The 12,649-nt window shown below is 40.4% G+C and overlaps 1 protein-coding gene across 3 annotated transcripts in view; it reads left to right on the top strand.

Annotated features, from left to right (window-relative positions):
- Nucleotides 1-12,649, top strand: part of SLC9A7 (solute carrier family 9 member A7) — a 73,170-nt gene that overhangs the window by 50,851 nt on the left and 9,670 nt on the right. Inside the window, exons 13-15 of one of the 3 annotated variants that reach the window (XM_042867850.1) lie at nt 4,643-4,702; nt 9,037-9,100; nt 11,656-11,738. In XM_042867850.1, coding sequence (XP_042723784.1) covers nt 4,643-4,702; nt 9,037-9,100; nt 11,656-11,738 — 207 coding nt within the window. The remainder of the gene's footprint in view (nt 1-4,642; nt 4,703-9,036; nt 9,101-11,655; nt 11,739-12,649) is intronic. The other 2 variants (XM_042867851.1, XM_042867853.1) reach the window with 2 other exon arrangements.

Below are 12,649 nucleotides of genomic sequence, written 5' to 3'. Positions count from 1 at the left end.
CAGTTCTGTGCCAGGAAGACAGCTGCGTTCAATGTCAGATGCTTCCAGCCTGAGAAATTACAGCAGTGATTTACAATTTCTCAGCTCTGCCTAGCAGCAGACACTGGTAATCCTGGTTTCCTTTTATATTTTGGTGCCAATTTTGTCATTTTTGTCCTTTAAATGCAATTTCCAGATGTTTAGCTAGTACTCCAGAAAGAGATATCACTTCCATGTAGTCAGGGTCACCAAAGATCATGCTGCTAGCAACAGCATATGCAATACCTGGTCTTGAGATCAACAGCAAAACGATTCCACAGCTCCTGAGTCATTTTTGATGTGGTATCATTTGACCATGAGTGATACTTCTCAGCTCAGCCTGACTGGTGTCTCTTTCCATGTGAAAGCTGTTTAATGATTCTGACAAGATGCCTGGAGTAGGTACCACGTGCAGCTTTCCATTAGGCACCTCTGGAAATGGAAGCAGATTTCTGGCTAATAGTGGTATATAAGGAAACCCCATGCTAATTACAGCAAAGCAGGCAGATGGTGTCTGCTCGACCAGCAGTGTACAGAAGCTTTCTGGGGTGTGGGATACAAGAGAGCAGGAGATGAGTTCTTGCAAGCAGTAGATAGGTAAAAACATTTTTGCGGTCTACCAAGATCGAACTGGGCTCAAGGAGCCTCCCATCCTGGAAGAGCAGCTGCCAACAGATGGTTGGCTGAACCATGGGCTGGAGTGTTTAGCTTTTTAAAATGTTAACCACATTTATTTAAGTAATTATTTTAATCATCACTTGTTTGACATGCTTGATAGAAAATAAATGTTTAGTTTGTCTATGAAGAGAAGGATATCGTGTCAGCAGGGGAACTCCACATAAGAGAGAAGTATTGCAGAGAACTGCTTGGGTCTGCCTGCAGCTGCCCTGAAGACTGCAGTGTTGATCACTGAAGCTGCTCTTCCTAGGGATGACCTCAGATTCGTGCCAGGAGGTGGCAGCCGTGTGCAGCTGATGAAGAATTAGAAACCTGGGTTCTGGTGTTCTGCGTTGTGACAAAGTCCTTTCTGTGGGAAAGCACGAAGTCCCGCCTCACTTTCGTATGCAGGGAAGCGACAGATTACTTTCCAGCTGAATTTTAAACGTGTGCTGCTTTTCCATCACTTTCCCTCCGGTGAGTGAGGTAGGCAGGAGGAGATGAAGGTGCTCTTCTTTCCCAGTGCCTCACACAGCTGCACTGTGTAGCGCTGAGACAGCACTTCTTTGGATGCTTTCTCAGCTCTGGCACTTACTGTAAGATAACAGAGCCAGAGGCTGGAAATAAGCAGTGCTCCTGTCTAGGATTGTTTAGAAGAAGAGAGATAAAAAGATAGAAGGTTCACTGTTCTCTGGAGAAAGTAAATGGAGAGAAATAGGAAACTAATGCCACTCATGTGTTGGACTTGAATGCCAGGATTTGTGCAGACTCTTAAAAGTCCATCTCTCTTGTGAAGTTCACAGCAGTTTTTGGGGTGTTAAGGAAGACATAAATGACGAGATCTTTAAGAATTAGCCTGCACAGTTTAAATATAACAGTAGCATTGAGCTGGCTGCAGCCAAGACTTTCAGCCTGGCTTGGTAGCACTGTGTTCATGCAGAGGTAGCTGCATGTGTGAGGCAATGGTTATGCAAGGATCTGGAGTTGCTGTAGCTCAGGTGGAGGCATGTACCTATTGTTTGAATGGCAGTTGGCTTGCATGCTTTGTTCTTTTCTTCTGGTGATCCCTGGTTGGGGAAAGTAAGGTTGTGACAACAAAATCCAAGCAAAAATAATGGGATCTTCAGGTGCTTTTTGTTTCTGCCACTTGATTTTAGGTGAGTTTAAAAATTACCACCAGAATCCAGTGTAAAGCCATGACATCAACTCTATTTGAATTTATGCGCTGTCTTGGCTGTGGAACATATTCATGTATGTGAATATAAACTGATTTTTTTTTTAGTAGTAGGTGTTTTCTGGTAGAAATTAAAACAACTTACTCGAATATTAAAAATGAAAATCTCTTACTTTGTTGAGATTAAAGTGAAGAAACAATTTCCTGTGTGAAGCTTTAACATTTCCAGTAAATTAGCTCTGTAAATCAAAAACCAGTGGCAAAGTTCCTCTTTTCTAAAAAGTAGCTGACATATAGCTTCATTTATTCGCTACAGGAGAAGGAAGAGGGGAACTAGAAAAATATTTCCCTTTTTCTTTTTTTTGTTAGGTTTTGACCTAGTTCTTACTGTGAAGCAATGTGTAGATTAATGCCTGCTTCTCCTTCATAAGCTGCTTCAAACATTTGTGTATCTTAAAGAAGTAATTTCAATTATATTAAGCCACCTTTTTCAGAATCTTAAACATGAGGATTATAACTTTCCATTTAATATACTTAGGCAGTCTGGACAATGTCAGCTTAGGTATTTAGTGCCTTCTGCGTGACTTTGCAAATATAATCTTTCAAGGAGCTCTTTATCTAGTTATATCTTTTTTTTTCTTTTTTTTTTTCCCCTCTTTAAATAAGCAAACAACAAAAAAATAACCACAAAACTAAGTAGTCTCACATAGTTGCTATATGAACTGTCTACCTATCTGGGTTAAAGATGAAACTAACAGCTTGATGACAGTGTGTGGATGAATCTGGACCAGGGTGGTCCAGCTATTAGGCTTTGGATAAAATGCCTTTCTTGAACACCATGTTTCAGTGTGCTGCAATGACAAGAAGTGATGCTGGGATCCAGCCTTGTATTGTGTCTGTGTCTGAGGTGGGAATTGTTCAATAAGAGATCACACCCTTCTGCTTTCCTCCTTATTTCCATTTTTTTACAGTTCAGATCCACCATTTGGTTTATCATTTTCTAAGCCTGCCTTCTAACTACTTTCTTTTGCCTCTATAGGGTGGGCATGTGCATTGTCCATTTCCCTCTGTTGTAAGCTCTTTCCTTTTGCCATGTATTTTTGTACTGTTTTCTCCAGTCTTCTATGTTCAATTTCTCTTCTCCATATTCTGCTTTCTTCGATTCCTTGTCATCAGTCACAAATCTTTTTTGATGGGAGTGCAATAGAGCCATCAGTTCTCTAGCCTTGCTGGACCGGCCCCGTGAGATTTTTCCCTGGTAGGAGAAGGATCACCTCCTTCTTTAGATGCCTGGATATAAGCATGGCAGTTCTTGTGGTCTGAAACACGGCTATTCCCACCAGAGAGAAAAAGAGTGAGGAACACCCAGGCTCTGTAGGATCTGGGTTGATGGGATAATATGAATTTAACTGACCGAGCTCTGCCAAGCCTGCATGGGCAGTTTCAGGAGTCATTACTTTGGTTAGGTCAAGTAAAGTAGTACCAAAGGTACCCTAAAGCTGACTTCTGCAGCAGCTTATCCAATGCTAGAGTTTTTGAGTGATCAGCTTTAGTTTTATTTTTATTATTTAAAATATCAGGATGGGAATTGCCTTCTTCCTCAGCCACCGTCTACAAAACAGTTGATCTCTTCCAAAATAGCTAAAATTTTCCATAAATGCACTCACTCATACTGATGTTTTCCCAGATGTCTGTAATACTGACTTGGCAAAGTTACAGCAAAAAGAAGTCACAGAATTGAAGTTACTGGGCAATTTTTAATTTTAGCTTTTGCTGCATATGCAAACCTTTCTCTGTGCTGGACTTAAAATTCTGACTACTCTGACCTGTAATGTATGCTGGCATGGGATTTAAAAATCCAAAACCCAAGTCTACCCAAAGTCTGGCATTTGCCTTAGCTTTGAAGGTTTAGACTACTGCACACCTGTAGTAGTAGCACAAGCTGTGAGCTTTAAGTATTTGGTTCTTAAACATGAGCCTGCAGTCAGTATGCATACCTGTTCTTTGTAAAGTAAGACCTGTGTGGATTGGTGGTAACCTAGGCTTTTATTTCAGACAGGCAGTATACAATTGATGCTGTATGCTTTCATGCAGATTTGGAGAGGGTTGGGGTGGAACAACACCATGAATTGCTAAGGAACTTATATTGGAAAGTACTAGAAACAAAACATACTCTGACTTGTTTGTTTGTTCTTAAGTACAGTAGAAAAAAGGCAAAGCAAGTGGTGAGGGTGCTCTACTGTGACTGAAGATTAATTATCTTGGATTTTGTTAGCTTACTGTTAATTAAGCCAGTTGAGTATTTTATGTATGTATTACCAGTGTTTGCTCTAAAACTAGTAAGTGGTGGTAGCCTTTTTGGTATATGCATGGATTTCTGTTGTGACTTTTTCTTTACTTACTTTCTCCCCTCTAGAAAATACACGAGTCCAAAGTGCTGGGAATCATCTTTGATCAACTTTGTCTTCCTGTAGCATTTCTCTTAAGAGCTCTTGAGTATAATTTATACAGTGTGGAAGTTATGAATGTGTAGCCTGTGTCGTGAATTCAGGTGCTTTCCTAGCCTGGATCTGAACAAATGAAGAATGTTATTGGACATCTCCATCAAAAAGAGCTGTTATTGTTAATTTCTATGATTTTTGTCACTATGCCATTGTTCTGTCATTCTTATTTTTGTGTATTTTGTCTGTTTTGTTTGGGTAAGGGTTTTTGTTTTATTTTGCTAGGTAGTTCTGTAAAGCTGTCATCTCATGAGCTTTTTGTTACTCACATTCCATTCTTGTACTGTACCAGAGTTGGTGACCATGTTCCATCGGTGGAAGAGATGAGTGAAAGCCGCTGGCTGTATTTCAGGTGACACTGTGCTTTCCTTGATACCAAATTAACCTGGTGCTTGCCTTCCTTTATCTTTGTAACACTGTATACTCTTCTTCTATACTATGGCATGCTATTGCTGCTTCCCCTCTTTTGCAGTGCCATAGATATTCCTCACTTCAGAATTAGATTTCTTCTTGTAAACTGTGGGAGAGCATGGATCAAGCATTAAGTATTTAGCCTTACAAACAACTAAGCAACCAAAAAAAAAAACAAACCACCCTACCAGTAACTTTAGCTATCATTTATGGGTAATTAATGAAACAAAATGAATGTCTTTGGCCTGGGAAGGCTTGAAAGCTGAGAAAACTATGGTTGTGATCTTGTTATCCTTGATCACATAGGCAGTCTTAGGCATTCTTTGGGGCTACTACGTACAGCTGTTCAAGAGGAGGGGACTTCTGCAGACGATTTATCTCAATCTCCTTGAAATGTATTTTTTAAAAGTAAAGGTTGTTAGATTGCTTTGTAGCAAGGTGCTGATAAGAGTGGAGATGACAGAGAATCAGCTGGTTGTTTCTAGAACTGACACGAAAAAGGAAAATATCTTGAAGCACAGTGTATTTCTATCATCTGTATGTGCCACTATGTATAACACAAAATTTTTGGTGTGGAGCAATGGTAAATTTTTCACAGAGCCTGTCACATGTGCAAGTTCTGTTGAGTGCTAAATTTATCAGAGATGCACAGTGTTAGTATTAAAGCAGCACATACAGCAAATGTGAGAAGTACTATTTATTGTGGTCATTCCTGGCCGTCACTGCAACTACATATGCTAGGATGTAATAGTTATATTTTGGTAACTTCTCATCCAGGTCTTGTAGGGCCTTGGAAAGGCTTTTGAAATATCAAAAGAAACTGTTCCATCTATTTAGAAAGATGACATAGTGGAGAACTTGAAGCAGTTTTACCTGCTTTTTTTTTTTTCCCCCACTGTTCCTTTCCACGTTTTTGGTTTCCATGTTTGTATCAACTATCTCCTAGCATGCTGCTTAAATTGCTGAATTGTACATAGCCATAGGGTTTGAGTGTTCCAGTATATTTCTCGAGGCTGCTGCCAGCCCATGACGCTCCATCCCTCCATGATCACTGTGCCCCTGCTTCACGTGAGTCCATCCTACAGTGCCATCCACCCTGAGCTGATCTCCATGGACTTCCCGTGGGCTGCAGCACTCCCAGTACTGCCCCAAACACAGCTCCATAGCTCAGGGCCCACCTTCAGGCACTGCCCCACATGGGTCCCCACAGGCGGCAGCTCCCTCAGCCCTCCTGCCCCTATGCAGGCTCCTTTCCACGGGGTATCCGCAGGCTTTCCCTCCTCCAGGCCTCAGCCACCACTGCCCTGTGGGCTCCTCTGTGGCTGCACAGGGTGATCTGCTCCAAGCTGTGCTCGTGGGCTGTGGAATGTTTGGGTAAAACACCACAATCCGTAGTGAAACTTCCTACCCTGTGCCTCTGATCTCTGAAAGGGAATTTGCATAAGCCAACCCAGTAACAATTTTTCTACACGTGAAGATTGTTCAGATAAATGAAAAACTGTCATTGGCTTTTATAGCACATTTTAGTTATAGGAAGCTTTTTAAATGTACTTCAGGATGTAAAGTGTTTTTTTTTTTTCTTTCAACAATAAGAAAAGAATTATGATGAAAGCTATCCATGCATACACCAGCTTTCCTTGTACTTTCAGTTATGAAAGCAGTTAAGAGTGAAGTAACTAAATGTTCTCTGAGCCTCTCTTCCTTGTAAAGGAGCTTAAGGGGATACCTGACTGTTCATGTGTTGTTCTGTTTCAGGTAATAAAAATGAGACTGTCTTGGAAATTGGGGGTGCAGGGTCTACAAAAACAGCGTTTGTTAGGAGAGCTATGTGTATATAATGTGAAACTTGACCAGATGGACTTGCTCTGAATAATAAATGCTTTCTATACATTTCACTCTGGTGAAAGATACTGTACACTAGTGAAAGTAGTTGTGGGAATTCAAAGTAGTATTGTATTTTGTGTTAATCTGCGAACTGAGAGACAAGCTTTGAAACATGAAGTTAAGGGAGGGGATAAAGTGGCTGTAAAAAGAATTCATTGGAGAAATTCAAAATATGTTACCCTGAAGAATAATTTTGAAAACCATTAAAAAGATGAATCTGTCCACATGTTATTTCAATTTTGAAAGAAACTTCTGTAGTTTTGTTTGTTTGTTTTTCGTTTTTCCTTCTCTGAAACAGGAAATGTTTTAATATAGAAAAGGGATCATACTCTTCAGGAAGCCAGTGAACCCAAACACCTACCCTATGATCTGCTTTTCCCTGAATAGTATGGTCATCTTGCTTTGGTCGTCTTCTTAGCCCCTTTCCACTGTCTCAAGGAAGGAATCAAAGGCACAACTTTATTAGTTGTATAGAAGCTGAGATGATTGTTTATGCTTTTATATAACATGAAGTGAATGGGTAGAAGCAAGTTAAAATTATTTTGGGAATGCAAGCTACGTTCATCTTCTGGAACAAGTTTTGTGGGCTCACAGTCCATATTGCCAGCTGCATGGCTAACTCAAGTCTGGTGGTTGTAGTGTGTTGGACCTCCCTGATGTGCAGTTGGAACTAGAAAAGCCACAAATCTTTATTATTATTGTGTTTTTATGAAGGAATGGTCAGTCTCACATGTTGCCGTACTGAGCTTGTTTCCTGATGTTGGGTGAGGTAACTAGTTTTGTCTGCAGGAAGCCCTTCTTGTCCTGTCTTCACAGCTTAGCAATGGCCTAAGCAGTAATGTGTCAGCTGTTGTAACCTTGCAGAGCTCTTTAGTGTGGCATTTCATTCTGGCACGTTACAGTCTGGTTCCCAGTCTGTCCAGTACATGATGCTCTGTTTCTTGCTATGAAAGGAAAAACAAAGGGATGAGGAGACATGAGAGAGGAAAAATCCAAGCCAAGGACCCAGTCAGCACAAGCTCAATGTGAGGTAGCTGCAGTTGTCTTAGAGCTGCCTCCTGGATTTTCCCTGAACTACACTGTTGAGTTAGGCTTTGGATTGGCCTTGAGTCCACAAGGATAAGTTAAACACTTGCTTTAATGCCTACTTCTCTTTTATAGAGTTCTGCCCTGAAACTATTCAGTGGTATTCCTTGTTACTTTAATCAATGCAATCTATGTCTGAAAGTAAAGCGTGTCTGGATCGATTGCCTTACATGAGCATACATCCCCTGGACAGACCTGCAACGTTGTGTTGGTTTCTGGTTACTGTTTCAGAAGGGAGATTCCGTAGGCACTATGGCTAGAAAAAGCGTACGCAAAGTCTAGGTAACAAATTATACTAAATCAGCTCAGTTTCTTCTAAAATTGGGGCAATTAATACGAGCCATTTCACATAATGCTTTTGTTACTAAATGCTTCATTCTCCGGTCTTTATGCTATGCCACAGAACTGAAACACAAAACATTTGACACTGGCAGTCTTACCTTACGTGTAAGGTTGTACTTTCTTGTGGAATTTAGACTTCCAGAGGTTGAAAGATCATTAGTATTTGAGGCTGGACAACTCAAGTCTTAAGAATAGACTGGGGGAAAAAAAAAGAACATAATTACAAGGATCATATTAAATTCCTGTCCTGGATAAAAGAGCCAGGTGAAAGGATAGTTTGGTAATAAAATGCCTGATAACAGTGCAAAAAGAAGTAGTTTCTTACCAATATACTATTCTATGGTCATCCACAGTCTTATCATACTGACCCTCCCTTGGATGAGTGGCTGGACTATGCAGACCATTTGATAATCCACTTTGACTGTTTTGTGTTAGGTGAATGAAACTTGCATCAAATAAACATTATGGATCTTTATCAAGTATTTTTGACACTTTACACTGTGTTTTCTTAATGGTATTTTTGGGCCATTGTCAGGCCCGTTGGGCAGTCGAGTTACTTGCTGTGTCAAATATTTAGACTGGACTTTTCCTTAGTCTGTGATTTTCTGCTTTGGATCTTCTCCATTGAAGAAGATATCATACACATCTCATCTTTTTAGGCCAAAAGTAGTATTTGCAAGTATCCTGGCAGAATTGGCAACAAAGGTAAGCAGTTAAATCTAGTGCTGAGGTAGAGTTAAAGCTGTTATCTACAGGTAGTTGCTGCTTGTGTGAAGAAGCCTCTTGTTTAGCTGTTTGACTGCACGGAAATAATGGACAGCTCTTCTTCAAACTATTCTCATAATCTCTCTTGAATGCAGCTTTGCTGGATGCTTACGGTGCTTTTAAATGCATTCTGCCAAACTTACAGCATTTTCAATCCTCAATAACACCACTTGCTTTGTTTTCCTAATGTTTCTGTAGGGTTGGGGTTGACCCAGATCAGGACCCTCCACCTACTAATGACAACTTCCAAGTCTTACAAGGAGTAAGTAATTAATATAACTTCTCTATTAGGCTGATCCTTATTTTATAACTGAGATGATTAACTGTAGAAGCTACATGCACGGATGAAACCTTTCTCTCCTAGCTGGCAAATCAGTTATGCATGTTACTTTATAACATTATAACGCCCACCAAAAACAGTTGTGTCATTAGGCGTAACGCTGTGGTGTCTCCCTGCATTTCAAATTTTTGTATGTATGTATAAGGCCTCAAACCTCTCCCCAGATATACTAATACACTCTGTTCATAGCAATGTGCTTTCCTCCTCCACCAGCCGAATGCATGCTTGTAACATTGTGCAGCATAAATGGTCTCCCCTTAAACTGACACAGATAATCCTCTTGCTTCTGTCCTATAGTTGATAATAAATTTTAGCACTTGGACTTCGCTTAGAATCAAAGATTCTCAGTCAAACTTCAACTCCTGTGTAATGTACCGGAACCCAGTTGGATCTTGCTTCTATTGCCCACCATCTTTGAAGCAAAAGGAGCATTAAAAAGATGTCAGTTACCTTCAGCAGACTTTCACTGAATCCCTAGTGCAGCGTTCTATGCATCAGTAACAGTCAAAGTGCTGCTTTTTTCACCTACAATACACCATGTGTAAACAAGACTACTGGAAGGATGTTATTCAGTTTACCTTGTTTGTAAATTGACTGAGTTCACAGGAGTTTAAGGTCTGAAAAGAAAACATTTCCTGAGGTTTAACTGGGAGTTTCCTCTGTAGAAGCAACTCTCCATCACATGTTCTTCTGTCCAGATCTTAGTTTACACTCTCCCATACAGTATACTACTGCAGTGACACTAATTGTTCAGTAGCACAACTGGTTGATTATTCAGGAGCCAGCAAGAGGAAAATGAAGTTGAATGGCAGGAAATGTAGATGACTGGACTGGAGGGTGCATAGGGAGCAAGCATGTGAACTTTGCTTTGTAAACCCTGGATTGTGTGATGCTGGTGTTCAGACTGGCCAATGATACGTGTGTGAGATACTTGCTGCATTTGGGATCAGCTTTCTTATTAGCAATCTCCAACTTTGTGTGGGATTTTGCATCTGTTTTTCATTTTGTCACAGATTGTACAGATATTTACCTGCTCGGGGAGCATCTCTTTCATTACAGAAACTACATTAGGCATCTCTGTGTTCTTTGTGATAGACTGAGTCCAACACATGATAGATTCCTGACCAGAAGGCTGGGCCTCAAAATGCCATTTACAGTGAAGTTATGGCATAAAACCAAGGTTAGGAAGTGGTATTGTGGTATGATGGCTTTTAGACTGCTTGTCAGTATCAGTGGAATTGCTTTAACAGGAAGCAACCCCAGCCAGAACATGGGTATTCTGTTCTCATTCAGTGTCTGTGTGGAAATAACTTGCTTGCTTTTTTCCCATGTAAACATAAAGCACTTATCCATTTGTTTCCCTCTTTAGCTGTGCACTGCATTCCTAATGGAGTCCATTAGTCAGTTCCCTTTGGATTCCTCTGGCTTTCGCAAGACCAGAATTGGCAGCAAGTCACAGTTAAAGAAAATAAATTGTTTGGGTTGGGGAGGCAATGAGTTTCAACGAAGGTTTAGCTCTAGGTGAATGAATCATAGGGTGTTGTGGTTTTGTTTTGGGGGTTTTTGTTTGTTTGTTTTTGGTGTTTTCTGTCCCCCCCCCCCCCCCCCAAGATGAGGAATACCCAGGCCAACTCTATCCTGTTCTTTTCTAGCAGTTTAGAAGATGATTCATGCAAGGCGTTCTCACATCATCTGTTTCCCTGGGCTTGACTTTGGCCTCCGGCCAAAAAAAATGTAACAAAAGTAAAAACAAATGCAGCTGCAGCCCAGCTGGTGGGAGGACTTGCTGCACAGCTAGTGAGGGGACTGTATTTTAATACTTAGCACTTCTGAGAGCTGGTGTGATGTAGCACTTAGGCAGTTTGCACTATAAGCTTCCTCAATTGTGATTTCATTGTATATTCCCTGTTAAGTGTAATTCTTTTAAGTGGGATGTATTTTATGGGTTCTGCAGAAGTTTATCAGGCATGCTAAATTCTCTTATTCTTCCAAGAAAGCAGTAGGCTTAAGGGAAAGTACATGACATACTCCTTGAGTTAAGGAGACCAACCGAGTAATGAACAGTCTGCACTGTCCTAGTTCATTTATTTGACAAGTAGTAACAGGATAGCAGAGAGGCTTATTTATCAGTCTTGGACTTTTTTTCTTCCCTGTTACTGCATTAACTATGTGGTAAGCATTAAGGCTTAAGGTTCTTGCCACCAAGTTACATCATTAAGGTAACTTGAGAATGTTGAAGAAGGCCTGCTTGTTCTCTGCACAATCATATCAGGTTTTTTTTTCTATAGAAAGTAACCTCAGTACAAGCAAGTCTCTAAATAATAATGTTCTGTCATCTGCATATCATATTGAAATCTTTTGACTTTGTTGAACAGGACATTATAATGTGAATGACTGGAGTGTATAATTTGTCATAGAATCACAAAAAAATTGCTTTTCTGCCTCAAATACTGAGTATGATTTTATCTTATTTCTAGGATGGTCCTGATTCTGAAAGAAGGAACAGAACAAAGCAGGAAAGTGCGTGGCTCTTCAGGCTATGGTACAGCTTTGACCATAAGTATCCTTCTGAAAAAACAGAGTTTCTTCAGGACGTGAAGTATTCAGATGTTTTTTTCTTGCCATGTACCCATGTGTAGCTTTAGGCACTTGAGAGAGTCAGGTATGACAAAGAGCAAGTGTTTGACAGGTTCAAGGCACAACGCTGAAACTTCAGCTTGCTGACTTGGAAAACAGGCCTTTCCATTTAGAGCATGGTATGCCAAACTTGCCAGATGGCAAAAAAAAGTCAGTTCTGTGAGTTGAAGACCTGCATAAGAAGTGACACAGACAGTTGAGAATTTCAGATCCTCTGATTTGTTCTGTTAATCTGCTGGTGTTCAGGGCACAAACTAGTTTTCTAGCACACTGTGTATGTCTTACACGCCATTCACTGTGGTGAAGAGTCACCTGCTTTTTGTGAACCCTGATATGGGAAGTTCTGGCACTAAAAATATACGTGTGATCCAGCTTATTTCCTTCAGTATATTCAGAACTTCCTATGAGTGTTAATGCACAGTGTCCTTTTGTGTCTGTATTGTACTGTACTACCTCTCTGAAGTTGTCATTGTGCCTTGTTTAAACTTCACAGCAGTTTTCATGCAGCTGTCCTGTCCTTTGTGCTTGTGTTTTTTGATTTTGTTTTCTTTTTTTTTAACTACTTAGTGTGTTCTTAATGAGTTTATCATACAGGTGTTCCTCTGCAACTGCTTACGTTTACTTAGTAAGAAACAGGGAAGTTCTTTTGGCCTTGCCAAGTCACTTTACCCAGAAACTTAGATGTTTCAGTATTTGATTCCTAGTAATCTGAGGCAGTTAAAGGTACCTAAATGCCTGTGACAGGGCCTTGATCTTGTTGCAGCTTGCACCTGAGAAGTGACTGTATGGTCCAGGGTGTTGTCTGTTGGTTGGTTGGGTACTGTTGGCCTGCTT

Source organism: Lagopus leucura, unplaced genomic scaffold (genome assembly GCF_019238085.1).
Source record: "Lagopus leucura isolate 7727_CA_CO unplaced genomic scaffold, USGS_WTPT01 Super-Scaffold_100001, whole genome shotgun sequence".
NCBI classification, from domain to species: domain Eukaryota; kingdom Metazoa; phylum Chordata; class Aves; order Galliformes; family Phasianidae; genus Lagopus; species Lagopus leucura.
This window is presented reverse-complemented; position numbering and strand designations above follow the sequence as displayed.